Source organism: Triturus cristatus, chromosome 6 (genome assembly GCF_964204655.1).
Source record: "Triturus cristatus chromosome 6, aTriCri1.1, whole genome shotgun sequence".
Taxonomy (NCBI): domain Eukaryota; kingdom Metazoa; phylum Chordata; class Amphibia; order Caudata; family Salamandridae; genus Triturus; species Triturus cristatus.
Window position 1 is genome coordinate 1,948,212,464 of NC_140589.1, and position 23,658 is coordinate 1,948,236,121.

General features: G+C 49.3%; 1 protein-coding gene and 1 long non-coding RNA gene across 3 annotated transcripts in view; one reads left to right on the plus strand and one right to left on the minus strand.

The window, feature by feature from the left end:
• LOC146822570 (NXPE family member 2-like) overlaps positions 1 to 23,658 on the plus strand; it is a 587,680-nt gene that overhangs the window by 410,951 nt on the left and 153,071 nt on the right. For both annotated transcript variants that reach the window (XM_085613679.1, XM_085613678.1), the window contains exon 4: positions 8,469 to 8,530. In XM_085613679.1, coding sequence (XP_085469805.1) covers positions 8,469 to 8,530 — 62 coding nt within the window. The remainder of the gene's footprint in view (positions 1 to 8,468; positions 8,531 to 23,658) is intronic.
• Positions 19,441 to 20,092, minus strand: LOC146822571 (uncharacterized). The gene is made up of 3 exons (XR_014963331.1): positions 19,859 to 20,092; positions 19,674 to 19,766; positions 19,441 to 19,571 (listed from the first exon to the last, which is right to left on the minus strand). It is a non-coding gene; the product is annotated as an uncharacterized LOC146822571 (long non-coding RNA).

The following is a 23,658-nucleotide window of genomic DNA, read 5'->3' on the forward strand; positions in this document are numbered from 1 at the left end:
GTCACATCATTTGGGGACATTTGTTTTGTGTTACTGAAGGATCAATTATGAAAAGTTCAAAGCTTTGCCAAGACAGAACAGGCCACATTTGAATTGACTTATATCACGAAGTTTAAAGGTAGATTCATTGGAGCAGTCTTCTGCTGTTAGAATGGCCCCCAGGTTATTCCTAGGAGATATGGGCATGAAATAACAAAGCTACTAGTGTGAAATATGCCCCAATAAGGGAAACATTCTCACCTGCTACAGCCATTGTCCCTCTGGCCCATGCAGCCACTGTGGAAGGTGAAACTGCACTGAGCATTTTTTTTTAAAAGAAATAAGGCGCTGAGATGCAGAACAAGCATTGGCATAGCCAATAGGTCTCGCCTTTGGAACCTTATAAGTGTTTATCCATGCAACAGTTGATGTTGTTGCACCAAGGATATTGTGCTGGATAACTAAACACTTATAAGGTCCCGAAGGCGAGACCGAATGGCTATGCCAAGGGAAGCTAAACCCCACTCTACACTCATGACACATATGGCTATTACTTCTATGCCGAAATGGAACATAAACTTCTGTAACCCAAGGAGAGTCTGGATCGTCTGGAGAGAGAGAGAGAGAGAGAGAGAGAGTGAGAGAGAGAGCGAGAGAAAGATTTAGAGAGAGAGATTTTAGAGAGATAGAGAGAGAGATTTAGAGAGAGAGAACGATTTAGAGAGAGAGAGAGATTTAGAGAGAGAATTAAAGAGAGAGAGAGAGAGATTTAGAGAGAGATTTAGAGAGAGCACGATTTAGAGAGAGAGACAGAGAGAGAGACAGATTTAGAGAGAGAGAGATTGAGAGAGAGAGAGAGATTGAGAGATTTAGAGAGAGAGACAGAGAGAGAGAGAGAGAGAGAGACAGAGAGAGAGAGAGAGAGAGAGAGAGAGAGAGATTGATAGAGGACTTGCGGGTGAGCGCGAACTCTAGCCGGCAGGTTTCAAAGAGCTAGTTGGAAAATAATGAAAGATTCTGGATGAGTTTGAAAGTGAGACAATGCCGAAGGGGGGGGGGAATTGAGAAGAAGGGAGGCTGGGGGGGGAGAGAGAGAGACGGAGAGAGAAAGAGAGAGATTTAGAAAAAGAGAGAGAGAGATTTTGTGAGAGAGAGATTTTGTGAGAGAGATCTAGAGAGAGATTTAGAGAGAGAGAGAGAGAGAGAGAGAGAGAGAGATTTAGAGAGAGAGATTTAGAGAGTGAGATTTAGAGAGAGGTTTAGAGAGAGAGAGATTTAGAGAGAGAGACAGAGAGATTTACAGAGAGATTTACAGAGAGAGATTTAGAGAGAGAGATTTAGAGAGAGAGAGAGATTTTAAGCGAGAGAGATTTAGAGAGAGGGAGAGATTTAGAGAGAGATTGAGAGATTTAGAGAGATTGAGAGAGAGAGATTTAGAGAGAGAGATATTTAGAGAGATTTAGAGAGAGAGAGAGAGAGAGAGAGCGAAAGAGAGAGGTTTAGAGAGAGATTTAGAGAGAAAGAGATTTAGAGAGAGATAGCGATTCAGAGAGAGAGAGAGAGAGAGAGAGAGAGAGAGAGAGAGAGAGGGATTTACAGAGAAGTGTAGCTCAATGATTAGAGCGGCAGACCCTGATGCAGAGATCTAGCCCGGGACCAGGGTTCAATTCCCCGCCTCGGCGGGTCTTGGGCTCAAAAATTCCACGGACCTGATAATTCTCACCTCGGTGCCTATTCCAATCATGGAGTCCCACTCTGCAACTCTGGGCAATAGCTTGATTAATCTCCACAACGGCCCCCACAATGCTAAGGATGCCTGGCCTCCACCTTGGGGGTGCCCAGGAGTGGACGCCTCACAGGGAAAGCCAGGATGGGATCCACAGCGGTATTCGTACAAGCGCCTTGAGATCCTTGCGGGTGAGTAGTGCGCTATACAAGTATCAATTTACATTTTACATTTACAGAGAGATTTAGAGAGAGAGAGAGATTTACATAGAGAGAGATTTAGAGAGAGAGATTTAGAGAGAGAGAGATTTAAAGAGAGAGAGAGAGAAAGAGAGATTTAGAGAGAGAGAGAGAGAGAGTGTGTGAGATTCAGAGAGAGAGAGAGAGATTTAGAAAGAGAGAGAGAGAGATTTAGAGAGAGATATTTAGAGAGAGAGACACAGGAGGATGCAGGAAGTGGAAAGGAGAACTCGAGATGAGACGAGATCAGGGACGGGCGTGAGAATGAAAACAGGGGGGGCAGTAGTGGTCGAGGGAAGGAGGAGGGTGGGGGAAGGGGATGATAGGGGGTAGAGGGTCACACAAAGGAGTAAACGTCAAGGGGCAGGAAAGCGCTATAGAAACGCTACATACAATACACTGCAAGGTGGTGACCGAGACATACAAAGAGCAGAGAGCCTGGAGAGAGCGAGAGACGGCAAGAGGCCTGCCCAGTGGCCGGTGTGGGGGGGAGCGCAGAGATGCAGGAGGGTATGAAGGAGATTTGTGGGGAAAGAGGTGGTGGGAGAAGGACGCCCTGGCACCGAAACGGGGAGGAGGGCAGCTATGAGACGGTAGGAAATGTGGGATGCGAGAGATACAGGGAGAAGTGAGAACAGGAGTGAGAGAGGTAGAGGATACGGACTCGCTCTCTTTTTTCCCCATGTGCAGCAAACATTTGGGCATATCAGCAACAACCGGCAATTATTATCACTAAGCGCACTTAGCGCTAGGATAATTATCGCCGGCTATCACTGAGATGGCATGCTATTAGCAACGCTTATCTTAAAAGCGATAAAATTCCAGGCGCAAGCTGCCAATTGTGCAATTATCGCTGGAACTACAGCGATAATCGCACAACGTTTGACGATAGCTTGCTGATAGGGCAGGGCAGACTCAGCCATGATATCCACCTGCCATAGAATATCATGGCTAAGTCAAACTAAACGCAGGAGTAAGGAAAGTAGCGATAACCAAGGTTAGCGCTACTTTTCTTATCGCTATGCTTGTTAGCGTGCCCATTGATAATTAGAGAAATGTCGGTTAGCGACATTTCTCCAGGTATTTTGAGCTGGAACGCCCACTTTTCATCTCATTAGAGATGCAAAGGTGGGTGTTACGGGAAAGGGCGCTAAGGCAAGGATTCATGCGATAGCGTGACCTTGCTGATATAGCGATAAAATTATCGCCACTTTTCGGCCGAAAACGGCCACACAAGCGGCGATCATTTTTTATTGCCGCCCTGTTGATATGCCCCCATGTGTCTGACAAAAATACCGGTTTGCCTCAATATAATTATGTAAGCAGGGAGCAAAGCGCTCGTTCGTTTGCACCATTTTGCCCAAGCGTAAAATCTAGCCAATACGTGGCACTTCAGCAAACCCCTTTTGTTCCCCTGTGTAATAACCAAGAGGTAAAAATGCTGCCTTCTAGTATTTGTGAAAGGCAGGCAGAGCCCCTCACCTCAGGGCAGGTCGAAGGGCGCTTAGGATTCTGTTCAGGCAGGAAGCGCACAAAAAAAATCAGTTCTGACTGACAGTTGGGTAAATATTCGTTCTTAGAGGAAGCCCATTCTGAGCGTGAGGATGCCCTCAGGCAAAAAGAAATTCTATATAGAGGGGCAGATTTATGTTAGATTTGCGCCACTTTTACGCCGCAGTTGCGTCACTTTTGTGACGCAGCCGGCGTAAACCCTGCGCCACGTTGCGCCCTATTTACATCGTGACGCATCTATGGAGATGCGTCACGGTGTAAAGCCCTGCGCCACGTTAAACCTGCGTCAGGTTTAATGTATGCAGGGTGGGCGTTCCATCGGAAAAAGCCTCGGAAAAGTGACGCAGTGAAATCTACAAGTCACTTTTCCGACGTTGCTGCGTCAATACCTTGCGCCTGCTTGAAGCAGGCGTAAGGCATGACGCAGCATGTTAGGTATGGGCAGCCCCTAAACATTGCTGGAGTTGCGTCGTGCTTGCGACACGACTCCAGCAATGCGCCTCCCTTACGCCATCAGATGCGTCACGCATCTGTTTATCCTTGCGCCACGATGCGCTGCATTGTAAATGTGGCGCATCTGTGGTGGCGCAAGGGTAAACTTGCGTGACGCATCTTTCCTGGCGCATCCCTGCTGATTTGCAGGGATGCGCCAGGAAACATAACTCTGCCCCATAGTGTCAAAAACACAAGAGTCATGACCAAGAACCACTCCCATTCTGTCCAGATGTTCCTGTGCTACAGCGACGGTTTTTATTCCCGAGAGACCTCCGTATGACACCGCGACACTTGGCATCATTGTGTGCTATTTCACATAAAAAAGTGTAATACGAAATGCTGGAAATTAAGCAAAATTGTGGCTGCCCAATTGAAATTTCACACTGGCTTAGTGGACCTCCATGGAAATAATAAGTTTGCCTTTGTTCAGTCCTGGTTTTGTGCATGGTGTTCACTCAGAGCTATCCCTCACCTTTGGCACACCACTGCACTTCTGTGCCGACTACTAGCTTACGCATTACAAACAGCAAGACCTCACCTGCAGCGTGAAGCCCAGCGGAGTCTCCCTTGCCCCAGAAAGTACGAATCTCCCCTTTGGCATACACCTGCTGAGCTGGCTGCCAGTCACTAAGTGAAGCCAGCGAGCAGAGCTGCACTGGGTTGCCAGGCAGCAGAGGTACCCACCCTACTCACAGTGGAAGTATGCCTTTCTCTGAAAGGCGGTTACCGGTCTGATTCATTCACAATATGTCTGCCTTCTTGTGCATTCAGTCTTGTCTTTATGCCGTTCCACATCCTGCCGACGATGCCCGCGAGCCAAGGAGCGTCAAGGACTTTCAAGGGTCAGGGAAGCAGGAAACAGGGGTCTGGGGCAGGAGAACCTCTCAGGCACCTCTAATGGAACTGGAATATCCCACAGAGAGAGAACAAGAGCCACCACTGAGTTCACTGGGCACTGAGGAAACGTCAGGCACACTTGCACAGGGACAGCGCACCCAGAAACAGTAAACCCCTGCAAATGGCTTTCAGCTACAAAGACACAGGGAGACAGGAGCCATGGTTGGCGTGATTGCATTAGAACCCGGATACGGAAGTGGAATGTGTGCACGCCTTCACATTAATTGTAATATGCCTCTAGGTAAAGTAACACTACAACCAGGGCTTTAAGTGGGATGAAAAAACTGGGGGGTCTCTCAAAGGGGCGTGGCCAATGTAATTAAGGGCGTGGCTTAATACACAAGCTAAAAACATGTGCTTAGCATAGTGTGCCGCCCGACTTATATTTTGCTACTTCGGTCATTGCATCCCGATACATGATACAATAAGTAACATCATACCTACAAGTCAGGACTATTGGCTTTGTCAATGGTTCTTAATTGCATAAGATAAATAAGCAGCAACTATGGCCTGTATATAATATTGAAAAAGCTTCCACTTCAAGCCCTAGTGACACCTCGACAATGTTGCTGCTCCTGAGTTTCAAAAAGAGAAGGGAAATCCAGAGAGAAAATGACTCTCTAAAGGATATCCCTTCCCCTAAAGCGCTCACCGTGCATGATGTCATGCCTATCTTCTCCACGAGTGAGAAGTGAGCAGTGTGAGGCAGCTTGTTCTTGCCCAAGCACAAGGGATGACGGCCGCAGAAGGTGGAAATGTTTTGTAAATGTGGCTGTGCGCTGCTTTCATCCCCTAGTGCAAAGTTTCAGCACTCCGTCCATCATCTTGTGTTTGCTTTGTTTGCCCTAGGTTGGCAGTGTATGCCCAGACGTGGCTCCCTTGCTCACCTTGCCACTGGATTCAAGCTAGCCTGGCTAATGAGGGGTGTTACCCAGAAACCGGTCCCAGGATGCTTGTTTCCGTTTTTGGGAAGACCTGGCTAGGCAGTTCGGGCTGGACTGTTCCCATGAGGCACAGGGTCAAGACTGATTTGCATATAGCTGGGTCCGAGCTGAGGTGGCAAAGTGAGGTAAAGATCGATGATGGATTCAACCCTGATCGTTGACTGGGGTTGAGTGTCTGAAAAACTTCAGTGCCATGTCCATCATCTCCTTCTGTTTGCTTTCTCCCCTAGTGCAACACAGCACAAAAATAACACTATCTGCCCGTAATGCTTGTGCCGGGGTAATTAGTGGCTGTGGCTGAGCCTACGAGGGTGATACTTTGCATCTGAAGACTGCGGCTGGCCATTCCATCCTCCAGCTGACAGTGTAAGTCTTTGCCTGTGTATTTAGGGCTCTATCTGGGCTTGCATTGGCTGTGCTTGTTCACCTACTATAGTACCACTTCATATGATGGATGTTTCTGCTCGTACAATGACTATCTCTCTGCAAATGATAGTTGTATCTGTGTGTGTAATGGTTGTGTCTGTGTGTATGATGTTTGCGTCTGTGTTTATGATGGTTATTCTTGTTACTGTTCATGTGTACATTCCATGGTGGTTGTGTCTGTGCACCTGGTGGATGTGCGGGTTCATATGATGGCTGCTTCTGTTCATGTGATGGTTGTACTTGTCATATAATGGTCATTTCCTTTTAGTTGATGGTTTGGCTGTCCATGCAGTGGCTGCTCCTTTTCATATGATTCGGTCTGTGCACACCATGTTTGTGCTTCATCTCATGATGTTGTGCTTGTTTATTTTATGATTGTATCTGTTCATTTGAGGGTTGTTCCTCTTCATATGATACTGGTGCCTGTGCATATGATGGGTATTCCTCTTCACGTGGTGTTGTGTCTGTGTATTCATGGTTGTGCCAGGTCATATGATGGTTATGCCTTTTCCTGGGTCTGTCCATGTGAGGATCATCTGTGTAATTCTGTCTGCTCATAGGATGGTTGTGGCTTTGCATTGCTTTCTGTTCATATGGCTGCTGTTCTTCACCAGTGATGGTTGTGTTTCCTCATCAGATGGTTGTCTGCTCATATACCGGTTTTTCCTGTTCATATGATGATTGTACATGTTTCTATGATGGTTGTATCTGTGTTTGTGATGGCTGTTCTTCTTGGTGTATTGTGTTCATATGATGGTTTAGTCTGTTCATGAGATGCTTGTTCATTATCACATGGTGCCTTGGCCTATTCATTCGATGGTTGTGTCTGCGCATGTTCATAAGATGTTGTTCCTTTTTATCTGATGGTTGTTTCTCTTCATAAGCACCTGTTTATATGATTGCGGTGCCTGCTCGTAAGATGGTTTCCAGTATTCACGCCATGGTGGTTCCTGTTCATGCAATGTTTGATCCTGTTCATACAAAGTATTTTCTGTTCAAACAGTGGTTGTTCTTCATATGATGCTTGCACCTGCCCATCTCTTGGTTGTTCCTGCTCAGCTGATAGTTGATCCTGTTTGTATGGTGGTTGTGTCTGTTAACAATATATTTGTGCCTACTCAACTGCTGAATATGTGTATGCATGCTGTGGTTGTAACTGTTCATGTTTATGTTTACATGATAGTTGTGCCACTTCATAAGATGACTGTGTCTGTTCACATGGTGGTTGCTCCTGCTCAGATGATGGTTGTGTTTGTCTAAAGGATGCTTGTGTCTGCTGATATGAGGGTTGTGTCCATGCATTTGATGGTTTGCTCCAGTTCATATGTTGGTTGTGTCTGTTCATAAGATGACTGTGTCTGTTCACATGGTGGTTGCTCCTGCTCCGATGATGGTTGTGTTTGTCTAAAGGATGCTTGTGTCTGCTGATATGAGGGCTGTGTCCATGCATTTGATGGTTTGCTCCAGTTCATATGTTGGTTGTGTCTGTTCATAAGATGACTGTGTCTGGTCACATGGTGGTTGCTCCTAATCTGATGATGGTTGTGTTTGTCTAAAGGATGCTTGTGTCTGCTGATATGAGGGCTGTGTCCATGCATTTGATTGTTGCTCTAGTTCATATGATGGTTGTGTCTGTTCATAAGATGACTGTGTCTGTTCACATGGTGGCTGCTGCTGCTCAGATGATGGTTGTGTTTGTGTAAAGGATGGTTGGGTTTACTCAGGTAATGGTTGTATCCGTCATATGATGGCTGTGCTTGTTCATAAATGGGTGTGTCCTATGTACGTCACGACTGTGCCTCTTCAGGTGTTGTTGGTTCCTGTTAATCACAGTTGTTCCAGTTCATATGATGTCATGTCTGTCCATGTGGTGATTGTGTCTGTGCATGTTGTATCTGCTCATGTTCCTGTGAAGCTTGTATATTCATATATTGGGGGTTTGCTGTTCCTGTGACTGTTGTGCCTGTGCATGTGATGGTTCTTCTTTTTCCTATGATGGTTCTGTCTGTTGCTCTGATACTTCTAGGAACATGTGATGGTTCTTCTTCATGTGAAGTTGTCCATACACACGATTGTTGGTCTTCAGCACATAATAGTTCTGTCTTTCCACACAATCCTTTTTATTGGACATTTGAGCCCCTTTTATATCAATGGACTAATAAACGTCCAACTGCAAGTGATGTAGTGCACTCCTCCTATGAGTCACTCAAAAGTACCTAAGGTATTAAGTGTTTTCTCTATTTTTTTTAGGCCCGACCTTCGTGTGGAGATACCACATAACATCCTGGATATTGAGGTCTTCAACTGCACGGGTGAGTGCTGCTACCAACATCCGACAGCAAGCGGTTAGGTTCAAGACCACTGTACCACACAGCAACTACTGCCTCCTCTGCTGTGTGGATGGAGGTTGTTGGAGACCTTACAGGATTACCCTGCTTGTGTTCCACATTTGGATGTGCTGCTGGAGGTGAGAACAGACCCCGCCCCTCATGAGATGTGTCTGTACATTCAGGCTGCAGTGTGTGCTGGACTCTGCGGAGTCCACCAGTGGAGGTCATTGAGCCCTGTGGTGTCGGGGGAGTCGGTGTCCTACCATTCACGCGTATTGAAGGCGAGACGGGTGCCAGTGCACCTGTTCGTAACTTACTCCTGTTGGGTGATAGACCTGAGGGACACTGGGAGCCGCTCACTGATAGTCTCTTGGGAGTAGGTGTATCTCCTGCCGTGAGTAGTTATAAGCCCATTAGGTGTGCGAGGCCTCAAAACACTGGTGAGTGGGCTTCACACTACACATGCTCAGGGACACTGGAAGCCGCTCACTGTTGGACGGCTGATAGCCTCTTTGGACAGGTGTATCTCCTACTGAGAGTAGTTATGAGCCCATTAGGTGTGTGAGGCTCCACACACTAGTGAGTGGGCTCCACACCATACCACACATGCCCGGGACACTGGAAGCCACTCACAGTTGGACGGCTGATAGCCTCTTAGGAGCAGGTGTATCTCCTGCCGCGAGTAGTTATGAGCCCATTAGGTGTGTGAGGCTCCACACACTGGTGAGTGGGCTCCACACCACACATGCCCAAGGACACTGGAAGCCGCTCACTGTTGGACGGTTGCAAGCCTCTTGGGAGCAGGTGTATCTCCTGCCGCGAGTAGTTATGAGCCCATTAGGTGTGTGAGGCTCCACACACTGGTGAGTGGGCTCCACACCACACCACACATGCCCAGGGACACTGGAAGCCGCTCACTGTTGGACGGCTGATAGCCTCTTGGGAGCCGGTGTATCTCCTTTCGCAAGTAGTTATGAGCCCAATAGGTGAGTGAGGCTCCACACACTGGTGAGTGGGCTCCACACCACACATGCCCAGGATAACTGGAAGCCGCTCAATGTTGGACGGCTGATAGCCTCTTGGGAGCAGGTGTATCTCCTGCCGCGAGTAGTTATGAGCCGTTTATGTGCATGAGGCTCCACACACTGGTGAGTGGGCTCCACACTACACCACATGCCCAGGGACACTGGAAGCCGCTCACTGTTGGACGGCTGATAGCCTCTTGGGAGCAGGTGTATCTCCTGCCGTGAGTAGTTATGAGCCCATTATGTGTGCGAGGCTCCACACACTGGTGAGTGGGCTCCACACCACACATGCCCAGGGACACTGGAAGCCGCTGACTGTTGGACGGCTGATAGCCTCTTTGGACAGGTGTATCTCCTACTGAGAGTAGGAATGAGCCCATTAGGTGTGTGAGGCTCCACACACTAGTGAGTGGGCTCCACACCATACCACACATGCCCGGGACACTGGAAGCCACTCACAGTTGGACGGCTGATAGCCTCTTAGGAGCAGGTGTATCTCCTGCCGCGAGTAGTTATGAGCCCATTAGGTGTGTGAGGCTCCACACACTGGTGAGTGGGCTCCACACCACACATGCCCAAGGACACTGGAAGCCGCTCACTGTTGGACGGTTGAAAGCCTCTTGGGAGCAGGTGTATCTCCTGCCGCGAGTAGTTATGAGCCCATTAGGTGTGTGAGGCTCCACACACTGGTGAGTGGGCTCCACACCACACCACACATGCCCAGGGACACTGGAAGCCGCTCACTGTTGGACGGCTGATAGCCTCTTGGGAGCCGGTGTATCTCCTTTCGCAAGTAGTTATGAGCCCAATAGGTGAGTGAGGCTCCACACACTGGTGAGTGGGCTCCACACCACACATGCCCAGGATAACTGGAAGCCGCTCAATGTTGGACGGCTGATAGCCTCTTGGGAGCAGGTGTATCTCCTGCCGCGAGTAGTTATGAGCCGTTTATGTGCATGAGGCTCCACACACTGGTGAGTGGGCTCCACACTACACCACATGCCCAGGGACACTGGAAGCCGCTCACTGTTGGACGGCTGATAGCCTCTTGGGAGCAGGTGTATCTCCTGCCGTGAGTAGTTATGAGCCCATTATGTGTGCGAGGCTCCACACACTGGTGAGTGGGCTCCACACCACACATGCCCAGGGACACTGGAAGCCGCTGACTGTTGGATGGCTGATAGCCTCTTGGGAGCAGGTGTATCTCCTGTCGTGAGTAGTTATGAGCCCATTAGGTCACACACTAATGAGTGGCCTACACACCACACATGCCCAGGGACACTGGATGCCGCTCGCTGTTGGACGGCTGATAGCCTCTTGGGAGCAGGTGCATAACCTGCTGCAAGTCGTTATGAGTCCTTTACGTGGATGAGGCTCCACACACTGGTGAGTGGGCTCCACACCACACATGCCCAAGGACACTGGAAGCCGCTCACTGTTGGACGGTTGAAAGCCTCTTGGGAGCAGGTGTATCTCCTGCCGCGAGTAGTTATGAGCCCATTAGGTGTGTGAGGCTCCACACACTGGTGAGTGGGCTCCACACCACACCACACATGCCCAGGGACACTGGAAGTCGCTCACTGTTGGACGGCTGATAGCCTCTTGGGAGCCAGTGTATCTCCTTTCGCAAGTAGTTATGAGCCCAATAGGTGAGTGAGGCTCCACACACTGGTGAGTGGGCTCCACACCACACATGACCAGGATAACTGGAAGCCGCTCAATGTTGGACAGCTGATAGCCTCTTGGGAGCAGGTGTATCTCCTGCCGCGAGTAGTTATGAGCCGTTTATGTGCATGAGGCTCCACACACTGGTGAGTGGGCTCCACACTACACCACATGCCCAGGGACACTGGAAGCCGCTCACTGTTGGACGGCTGATAGCCTCTTGGGAGCAGGTGTATCTCCTGCCGTGAGTAGTTATGAGCCCATTATGTGTGCGAGGCTCCACACACTGGTGAGTGGACTCCACACCACACATGCCCAGGGACACTGGAAGCCGCTGACTGTTGGATGGCTGATAGCCTCTTGGGAGCAGGTGTATCTCCTGTCGTGAGTAGTTATGAGCCCATTAGGTCACACACTAATGAGTGGCCTACACACCACACATGCCCAGGGACACTGGAAGCCACTCACTGTTAGACGGCTGATAGCCTCTTGGGACAGGTGTATCTCCTATTGCGAGTAGTTATGAGTCCATTAGGTGTTTGAGGCTCCACACACTGGTGAGTAGGCTCCACACCACACATGCCCAGGGACACTGGAAGCCGCTCACTGTTGGACGGCTGATAGCCTCTTGGGACAGGTGTATCTCCTGCTGCGAGTAGTTATGAGTCCATTAGGTTTTTGAGGCTCCACACACTGGTGAGTGGGCTCCACACCACACCACACATGCCATGAGAAACTGGAAGCCGTTCACTGTTGGACGGCTGATAGCCTCTTGGGAGCAGGTGTATCTCCTGTCGCGAATAGTTATGAGCTAAATAGGTGTGTGAGGCTCCACACACTGGTGAGTGGGCTCTACACCACACATACCCAGGGACACTGGAAGCCGCTCACTGTTGGACGGCTGATAGCCTCTTGGAACAGGTGTATCTCCTGCCGCGAGTAGTTATGAGCCCATTAGGTGTGTGAGTCTCCACAAACTGGTGGGTGGGCTCCACACCACACCACACATGCCCAGGGACACTGGAAGTTGCTCACTCTTGGACAGCTGATAGCCTCTTGGGACAGGTGTATCCCCTGCCGCGAGTAGTTATGAGTCCTTTACGTGGATGAGGCTCCACACACTGGTGAGTGGGCTCTACACCACACCACACATGCCCAGGGACACTGGAAGCCGCTCACTGTTGGATGGCTGATAGCCTCTTGGGAGCAGGTGTATCTCATGCCGCGAGTAGTTATGAGCCCATTAGGTGTGTGAGGCTCCACACACTGATGAGTGGCCTACACACCACACATGCCCAGGGACACTGGATGCCGCTCGCTGTTGGACGGCTGATAGCCTCTTGGGAGCAGGTGTATCTCCTGCCGCTTGTAGTTATGAGTCCTTTAGGTTGATGAGGCTCCACACACTGGTGAGTGGGCTCCACACCACACATGCCCAGGGACACTGGAAGCCACTCACTGTTAGACGGCTGAAAGCCTCTTGGGACAGGTGTATCTCCTGTTGTGAGTAGTTATGAGTCCATTAGGTGTTTGAGGCTCCACACACTGGTGAGTGGGCTCCACACCACACATGCCCAGGGACACTGGAAGCCGCTCACTGTTGGACGGCTGATAGCCTCTTGGGACAGGTGTATCTCCTGCTGCGAGTAGTTATGAGTCCATTAGGTTTTTGAGGCTCCACACGCTGGTGAGTGGGCTCCACACCACACCACACATGCCCAGGGAAACTGGAAGCCGTTCACTGTTGGACGGCTGATAGCCTCTTGGGAGCAGGTGTATCTCCTTCTGTGAGTAGTTATGAGCCCATTAGGTGTGTGAGGCTCCACACACTGGTGAGTGGGTTCCACACCACACCACACATGCCCAGGGACACTGGAAGTTGCTCACTGTTGGACAGCTGATAGCCTCTTGGGAGCAGGTGTATCTCCTGCCGCGAGTAGTTATGAGCCGTTTATGTGCATGAGGTTTCACACACTGGTGAGTGGGCTCCACACTACACCACATGCCCAGGGACACTGGAAGTCGCTCACTGTAGGACGGTTGATAGCCTCTTGGGAGCAGGTCTATCTCCTGCCGCGAGTAGTTATGAGCCCCTTAGGTGTGTGAGGCTCCACACACTGGTGAGTGGGCTCCACACCACACATGCCCAGGGACACTGGAAGCCGCTCACTGTTGGACGGCTGATAGCCTCTTGGGACAGGTTTTTCTCCTGCCGTGAGTAGTTATGAGCCCATTAGGTGTGTGAGGTGCACACACTGGTGACTGGGCTCCACACCACACATGCCCAGGGACACTGGAAGCCGCTCACTGTTGGACGGCTGATAGCCTCTTGGGAGCATGTGTATCTCCTATCGCGAGTAGTTATGAGCCCAATAGGTGTGTGAGGCTCCACACACTGGTGAGTGGGCTCCAAACCACACATGCCCTGGGACACTGGAAGCCGCTCACTATTGGACGGCTGATAGCCTCTTGGGAGCAGGTGTATCTCCTGCCCCAAGTAGTTATGAGCCGTTTATGTGCATGAGGCTCCACACCCTGGTGAGTGGACTTCACACTACACCACATTCCCAGGGACACTGGAAGCCGCTCACTGTTGGACGGCTGATAGCCTCTTGGGAGCAGGTGTATCTCCTGCCGCGAGTAGTTATGAGCCCATTAGGTGTGCGAGGCTCCACACCACACATGCGCAGGGACACTGGAATCCGCTCACTGTTGGACGGCTGATAGCCTCTTGGGAGCAGGTGTATCTCCTGCCGCGAGTAGTTATGAGCCACTTAGATGTGCGAGGCTCCACACCACACATGCGCAGGGACACTGGAAGCTGCTCACTGTTGGACGGCTGATAGCCTCTTGGGAGCAGGTGTATCTCCTGTTGTGAGTAGTTATGAGCCCATTAGGTGTGTGAGGCTCCACACACTGATGAGTGGGCTACACACCACACATGCCCAGGGACACTGGATGCCGCTCACTGTTGGACGGCTGATAGCCTCTTGGAACAGGTGTATCTCCTGCCACGAGTAGTTATGAGCCCATTAGGTGTGTGAGGCTCCACACACTGGTGAGTGGGCTCCACACCACACCACACATGCCCAGGGACACTGGAAATTGCTCACTGTTGGACAGCTGATAGCCTCTTGGGAGCAGGTTTATCTCCTGCCGCTTGTAGTTATGAGTCCTTTAGGTTGATGAGGCTCCACACACTGGTGAGTGGGCTCCACACCACACATGCCCAGGGACACTGGAAGCCGCTCACTGTTGGACGGCTGATAGCCTCTTGGAACAGGTGTATCACCTGCTGCGAGTAGTTATGAGCCCATTAGGTGTGTGAGTCTCCACAAACTGGTGAGTGGGCTCCACACCACACCACACATGCCCAGGGACACTGGAAGTTGCTCACTCTTGGACAGCTGATAGCCTCTTGGGACAGGTGTATCCCCTGCCGCGAGTAGTTATGAGTCCTTTACGTGGATGAGGCTCCACACACTGGTGAGTGGGCTCTACACCACACCACACATGCCCAGGGACACTGGAAGCCGCTCACTGTTGGACGGCTGATAGCCTCTTGGGACAGGTTTTTCTCCTGCCGCGAGTAGTTATGAGCCCATTAGGTGTGTGAGGTACACACACTGGTGAGTGGGCTCCACACCACACATGCCCAGGGACACTGGAAGCCGCTCACTGTTGGACGGCTGATAGCCTCTTGGGATATGTGTATCCCCTGTCGCGAGTAGTTATGAGTCCTTTACATGGATGAGCCTCCACACACTGGTGAGTGGGCTCCACACCACACATGCCCAGGGAAACTGGAAGCCGCTCACTGTTGGATGGCTGATAGCCTCTTGGAACAGGTGTATCTCCTGCCATGAGTAGTTATGAGCCCATTAGATGTGTGGGGCTCCACACACTGGTGAGTGGCTCCACACCATACCACACATGCCCAGGGACACTGGAAGCCGCTCACTGTTGGACAGCTGATAGCCTCTTGGGAGCAGGTGTATCTCCTGCCGCGAGTATTTATGAGTCCATTAGGTGTTTGAGGCTCCACACACTGGTGAGTGAGCTCCACACCACACATGCCCAGGGACACTGGAAGCTGCTCACCGTTGGACGGCTGGTAGCCTCTTGGGAGCAGGTGTATCTCCTGTTGCAAGTAGTTATCAGCCCATTAGGTGTGTGAGGCTCCACACACTGATGAGTGGGCTACACACCACTCCTGCCCAGGGACACTGGAAGCTGCTCACTGTTGGACGGCTGATAGCCTCGTAGGAGCAGGTGTATCTCCTGCCGTGAGTAGTTGTGAGTCCTTTAGGTGTGCGAGGCTCCACAGACTGGTGAGTGGGCTCCACACCACACATGCCCAGGGACACTGGAAGCCGCTCACTGTTGGACAGCTGATAGCCTCTTGGGACAGGTGTATCTCCTGCCGTGAGCAGTTATGAGCCGTTTACATGCATGAGGCTCCACACACTGGTAAGTGGGCTCCACACCACACATGCCCAGGGACACTGGAAGCTGCTCACTGTAGGGCGGCTGATAGCTGCTTGGCAGCAGGTGCATCTCCTGCCGCGAGTAGTTATGAGCCGTTTATGTATGTGAAGCTCCACACACTGGTGAGTGGGCTCCACACCACACATGCCCAGGGCCTCTTAAATAAGTAAGGGGCATCTTTCAGTTGCTAGAACTGTGACAAACTTTACAACTGTGGCCTAGTTAAGGATGAGGCAAGGAGATGGTGTTGAAGACACTTGAGGGTGATCAGAATGAGAAGGTTGCACGTTGCCACTGGGACATCAAAGATACCACCCATTGCCCCAAGCCATGGATGTCCCATTCTGGGTATCTCTTGAAAGAAGTATTGCCAGAGGTATGGGAGGGCATTTGATGCCATAAAGCTTTGAATCATCTCCCTCGGTAATCCCATTATGAATATGAACAAAAGTGCTAGAGTGGGAGGTGCGGAGAGGGCAGGAATACACTCCATGCATCAATTAATATCCAATAATCAATGCACATCACTCCCTATGCTTAAAGACGAGTTCCAGTTGCAACATCGCAAACCTAGAGATACTCACAAGCACGTCAGTGCCTCAGAAGCAAGAGATTCCATATGCATGGACATGTGGGGCGCCCCAGATATGCTTTACCCAAGCATGGTGGGGGCACTCAAACGTAATGTTGGGTCTCTACGACTTTCACATAAATCTGATGTACTCTAAACCAGTACTCATACTATAAAATGATTATTTTTCACCCAGTATCCTGAGGGCATCTTGTTCAGGCCCCCTTTGTTGAAGAATTATCTTGGATTAGCCAATGCTTCGTAAGAATTATTCAGCTCCTTGGCTGGTAAGTGGTAGGCAACTGCCTAGTGACATGGGATACAGGGAGAGTCCCTGCTCTAGCACAGGTAGGGAGGTGCTGAGAGGAGGCAGGATGAGGTGCATGCAGCCAGTTTGTAGGCAATGACTTCCGAACGTATTTTGTGAGAAATAATTATTTTGGGAAGTAACCCAAAGCCTTAGTATGAAAAGGGAATATTATCTGAAGTGTGCATTGACTAAACTCATAGGGCTGTATTCATGAAAGAGTGGCAGAGCCAAGCACGTCACCTCGCTGCGCTACGTCACTGGGTAAGGACAGGAATGCGCTGTATTTAAGGCAATGCGGCGTATTCCTGTCCTTTCCAATGCGCTGACCCACAATGGCCTGCCTAGCGCAAACGCAGGCACCAGTGGCAGCTCCTCCGCGAAGGCGGCGGAGCGTCACCTCACTGCCAGGAAGCAGCAAAAGAAAGGAAAAAATTAAATGATAATAATATAATGTTATTATAATTTTATTTTGACCTCTTGCTGCAGTTGCATGCATAAGGGGCGGGCTGCAGAGCAGGGGAAAAGTAGTAGAACACTCTTGTGCGCAATGACTCTGTGGACGGCCCTCTCGGGTGCCCAAAACAGTCATGCGCACTTCCCTGTTCTCGATGCAGGCTGCATTACAGGCTGATTAGAGAACATTTCCAACCCTCCAGCCCCTGGTTGAGCGCCCTGTCATGGTGCTCAGACCAATCACAAGGCTGCATTGCATTGCAGCGTTGTGATTAGCTGCAGAGAGCCCCTGTGCTTCCTGCGTCCTGTTTCTCACAAGAAGCCAGGAAGAGGACATGAGGTAACTGTTGCTTCTAGGCAAGGGTGTCTGTGTTGCATGAGAAATTCTTTTTATGCAGGAAGGGGCACCTTCTTGCACAGAAACAATCCCCTAAGGCTTTATCCTCTTTCCATGTGCGCTGCAGAATGCAGCACACTTGGAAGGGGAAAAAACAAGGAGGAATAAAGATATTTCTCTGTGTTATGCCTGCTCTGGCGAGGTCTATCGTTGTGGCACATTCCCAGGTTTACCTGTTCTTGTAAATTTGGTAATGAGTCAAAATCCATGGATGTTGCATAGGAGCACCCACGCTCCACCCATGGAGGCGCTTCCCTGGTGCAGAGTATGCAACAAAGGGCCATATTCTCAGGGAGCTATCGCCGAGTTAACGGCACTTTACCCCATCCAAAGTTGCGATAAATTTATCACCCCATTCACAAGCTGGTGTAAACAGCCCATAGCACCAGTTTACCTGCGATAGCAGCCGCAAAAAACATTGCCACAGATGACCCCCGGAAACTATCGCTAATGAGATGCAGAGTAGGCATTCCCGTGCAAAAAGCAGAGACAGCACCACTCCGCAGCATTCTCAACGACCAGCCATATCGGCGAAAAGACCACAAAACATGCGATAAGGCACGGTAGCAGCAGGAAACTAACACCTACTCTGACCTGGTGCAAAGTCGGACGACAACTGGCAGCAGCCAAGGGAGAACAGCCCAAAGCAAAACATGAAGAACAACAGATGCCCCTGAGCAACTGAACATGCAGCCCAGAGCCCCAATAGGGCAACAACACCCAAAGTCACCACACCCAGGACCACAACCCCCCTCTGAAATCCCCCCGGACCACCACAGAGGCAGCACGGACAAAGACAGCGGATCCACAGGAAATGCACAAGCCTCACAGACTCAACACCAGAAGATGCCATTGCCCACTACAGGCTCAAAAGGACAACCATCCTACGCATCCCGACCACCACCAACACAGCGGACAACCAACATCCCACCCCACACAAAGCTGCTGGCTGTGATGCACCTGTTGGCCTCTGGTACCCCCCAACCAACACACGCCAGAGTCAGAGGAGTCTCACAGCCAGCCGAATCCGAGTCCCTCACACCTGTCCTGAATGCCACCGTCAGCCTGGTACCCCAGTATCTATACGTCCACCGCAATGCGTAGGATCCACTGGAGACCAAGCAAGGACCATGCGCCATAGCTGGATGCACGCACGTGTGTGTTGGGGGCAATCCACAGCACACATGTCCTACCTGTGCCCCCTGGTGACACAGCACACAATCACGGCAACAGAAAGCACACGTCTCACATCAATGTGCATGCAACATCCGAACACCGTGGAATCTCCTCCAACGTCGCCGCCATATACCCAGCCAGTGTGCATGATTCCTTCATCCTCCGACCGTCCATCACCAACCAGCGCTACCAGGATGACACCAAGGGAAATGCACAGCCCCTTGGCAGGTACCAAATGAATCCCCCACACACCTCAACTCCACAACCATGCCACTCACAACTCTGGCAATGCACACGTCACAAAATCACATGCAACATGCAAAACAACATGCCCACCCACCAGACACGATATAAAACAATGGGGCAGCCCAGTCTAGTGCAGAACCTGGGAGTTACTAATGTATGTGAAAAGGTGGTTCTGCCACTCTTCCAAATCTAAGAAATGTATACAATTTATGTCTCTCTAAAAATAGATGAGAACAATCAATAAATGAGATAACAGGACATTATATCCAAACCAAAGAACGCACAGCTCGTGTTTTATATTTCAACGATGTATTTTTATCTGTTTGTGAAACATCAGCGTCAGCTTATGGTCATAAATATATTTACATACACACAGAATAGCTCTCTAGAACTAACATTAAGGACTCCATAGTGCACATACATTGAAATATTTACAAATCACAGGACATTCCACAAAATAAATCGACATATACTACATAGAAAAATTATATTTGAACACAGTGTGAAAAAAATAATAAAGAGAAAGGAATCAAAACCCAGTGTGCGATTTATCAGATTGTTGGCCTAGTATCCTGGGTGATCCTCTACACTTGTCATTAAAGCGTCGACGTTTCGACCCCTCAATAAAAGCGATATTTTAACCGTCTTAGTGGGGTCTTCCTCTGGACTATCTGGAAGAGTCTTTGTGCAGCCTATGTAAGGAAAACAAATGGGGTTGGTACTTTAATATATTGCGTGGTTTGGCACGGAAAATAAATAAATGAGAGGTGGAGAGACCAAATATCGCTGCTCACCGTCGAGGGGTTTCAGCCCTGTGTGGTACTGTAGTATCAATCTGGTGCTGGTATGGATTTAATCACTTCAGGGTTATCTCAGATAAGTCATTCCTGTATGGTAAACGAAAGGATGGCTCTAATTACAGCCTATCAAAATTAAATGAGTTTCAAAAAGTTAGTTAAAGAAAGAGAAAGCCACTAACCTCCGGCGCCAAGTGCACGGGGCTCCATGTGAATTTCCTTGTAAATATGGATGGGCGACTCCAAGGGGCTCTGTGCTTCCTCTCCAGGCCCTCCTATTAAGTCCAAAGGCTCATAGATCGCCTTTTGAAACTGCAGGGTAAACGTGAAATGCACGTTAAACCTCTATGAGCTAACATACAAGGGTCATCCTAAGTTACTGATGACTAATCTAATGCCTCTCACGGCCTCTCGCACCTGGACAATGAGTGTTCCTGGAGATGAACCAGCGCGACGGGCAGCCCTCGCCCTCCGTCTCCCGCGCGTTAAGACAGAGGAACCGTCTAACGCTGGCTGTAAGTACACTGCGTGCGTGCGCTCCAGAGCACGTACAGGGCGTTGCTGCCACCTGGTGGGGATCCGCTAAAAATGATAGCACTGAAGGTGTAAAAGGGATAGTGGAAATACACCTAATGCAGAAATCAATGTTCTATCACGAAGGTTGTGCGGAGGAATCTGCACTCGCTTAACCCTCTAGTTGGTGTGTGCACTGCCCGTTAGAGTTACACGGAGCAAACATGCATATTTAGGAGACAATGATTAACATTGATGCAAAATGAAACATTCTCGTGTATATATTTGTGACAAAAATACACGGATTGTGTTGCATCGAAACGGTCATTTCTACCATAAAACGTTAAATGCTGAACATCTGTACATTATTTCCTTAGGCAATGTAAAAAGCTTCGTTTTATCAAACACATGTGGTTACATATACAAACTGATTAAAGGTATAGACTCTCATAGGCCACGATCTAATAATCGGTGATCAGTGATACACTGATTAATGTAATGCTTGGTCTCAATCACATATAACAAATTGATGATCTTTACACTCAACTGGACGTGTTTAAGTGCCGGTGTGCTGCTACAAGTGACGAAACACAGATCTCAGATACATATACAGTTGCTGCAGCCGGATATCTCTCGATCAGCCTCGTTTTGGATGGAACATCCTTTGTGTCATACACAACTGGGGCCACAGCCCATTGCCTCTCTATTAGCAGCAGTGTAAATACAGCCCGAAATCTCTCTGTCACCCTCCCTAGGGGTAGAACATTCTTAAGTGTCATAGACAGCCAGGGATGCGACCTGAGACCGCTCTATTAGCAGCAGAGTAAATGGAGCGTTCTTAAGTGTCATCAATCAAGCGTCTGGGCCAGCATCTCCTGTCGGGGGCAGGTATCAATGGTGAAATGCTCTCACTCACTGATCGATTCGTGATGCTGAGCAGCGGTGCCTGTCTTGAGATCTCCTCCTGTTCGTTCAAGCCTCCATTAACCGAGTTAAGTCAGTGAATCCACTTACATTCACGCAGGTTCATGATGGCGGACATTGAACCCCCTCTGGGGTTTGGCGTTATCTTTTCTAGCACCCACCTTTCAATGTCGTTGCTAGTAGGGTTCTCTTCACTGTAGTGTCCAACAAGCGGTGCGCCCTGAACCCTGCAACGGATGCGGGGACAGTGCTGTAAGACGCGTGTCTCTACCTTCTGTTTTGTGTGTCCCACATACACACTTTGGCACGGGCATCTCATTATGTAGTTTACGTCTTGTGTGTTGCAGTTGGTATGATGGTGTAGTGAATATTGTTTCCCACAGTGGGTAAACTCCTTTTGTTCCACAGTGAGTTCACAGGCCTTGCACCGTCCACGTTTGTAATGCCCCTGGAGCGGCGGCAACAACAAAAGTGACCGAGTGTCGGGCACTGGATCTTCTCTGAGATGGGAACTGACAACAAGGTCCTTGATATTCGTCCCTCGTTTAAAAGCAAACAGTGGTTAATCTTTGCCGCCTGTGTCTTGCGATACGAGGTGCCAATTCCTGTTTATGATTGACCTGATTTCGTTGCTTCTATTACTAAAGGTGGAGACACATACAATCCGGTCCTTAGCTGTACTTTTGTCAGGTTTAGTCTCGAGTAGTAAGTCACGATGACAGTACCAGGCTCTTTTCCTGGATCTCTTGAGAAGACTGCGTCGGTACCCTCGTTCTTGTAGTCTGTGAAGTAGGGAATCGGATTCCTTAAAGAAATCTGCCCTGTGTGAACAGTTCCTGCGGATGCGCAGGAACTGACCGTGAGGCAGATTGTCTCGTAAATTCCTCGGGTGGCTGCTTCTCTAGCCCAATAGTGTGTTCCTTTCTAAGGGTTTCCTGTATAGGGTAGTGTAGAGCTCGTTGTTCTCACTTTGTTTTGTTAGGTCTAGAAAATTGACTTTTTCAGTGCTGTAAGTCATAGTCATCTTTATGTCATCTGATCTTCCATTGAGCCAGACGCAAAATTCATCTAAGGTTGCCGCGTCACCTGTGCAAATCAAAAGGACATCGTCAATATACCTCTTCCACATAGTGAGGTTCTCTGTGAAAGGGTTCTCGACATTAAAGATGTTCCTGCTCTCATAACTCTCCATAGAAAGGTTCGCTATATCTGGAGCAAACACAGCTCCCTTGGAACTCCCTTTGTCTGGAAAAAGAACTCTTTTCGTAAAATGAAAAAAATAGTTGTCATCGCTATTTCTAATAAAGAAATCATGAATGAGGTGGGTACTCTATGCGGTCTGTCTCTGCGTTCAAGTACCTTGTACGTTACATCAAGAGCTTCTCTTTGTGGGATGTTCGTGTATAGCGAGGAAACATCCATAGTTGCTAGTATCTCTCTCTCTTTGTCGCACGTGTGTCCCTCTACCCAGTTGATCACTTCCATCGTGTCTCGGATGTATGAGCGAGTCCTGGACACCCAGGGCTGTAGAAAAATATCCACATACCAGCAGAGGGGCTCCAGGATCGACCCACACCCGAGACAATGGGTCTCCCTGGCGGTTGTCTTTGTTCTTATTAACCTTAGGAAGAGTGTAAATGGTAGGGATCCTAGGTTATTTTTGATTAAGGTAACCATATTCAAGCTGGCTTAGATATCCCTCTTCTAGTCCATGTGCAGTTAGTGTCTGTATGAGTTTAGAGACCTCCTTAGTTGGATCGCTCCTGATGTTCTGGTAGTTATCGGCCACTTGCAATTGTGTCACAATCTCAGCGACATAGTCCTCTTTGTCCTGGATCACAATGATCCACCCTTGTCGGCTGGTTTTACTACCACGTTTGTGTTGTTTCTGAGCGTATCTAAACTTAGTCTCTCGTTTTTACTGATATTGTGTTTGATATACTTTTTACTGTCATATAGCTTAAGGACATCATGTAATACTATTTGTTAAAACGCCAGAATTTTGTTAGACATCAGATGTGTAGGGGGCGAGAAAGTGGAGGGTGTCCGCAAAGGAGTGGCTGGACATCTGTCAATACTTGTAGGGCTGGTGTGTTTGAAAAAAAAAAACAAATTTTAACGAATTTTCCAAAATAAACGGTATACGTCTATTTTAGTCCCAAAGCTATTACTGGGTGCAGTAGGCACATAACTTAAACCTTTAGATAGAACAGATAGCTCAGTAGGGGAAAAGGAGACACGACAGAACAACTTACAATGGTAACCTGGGCAAGCCGTGAACATGAGCCATCAACGGCATGGCACCTCAGCCACACAATAGTGGAATGAGGGGAGAGGTGGGAACCAGGCATGTGTGAAAGAGGCAGAAGAACCATGATTGTGAATGTACACAAGTCCAAGAGTGGCAGCGATGTGCTGGACTGACCGCAGTATGCAGAACACACCCATATCCATGGTGACATACACTGCTGGTGTATGGAGTGTAGTGGACAGTGGACACAACCATGTCACCCAAGCCAGTGGGGGAGTAGACGGAAATGTTGCC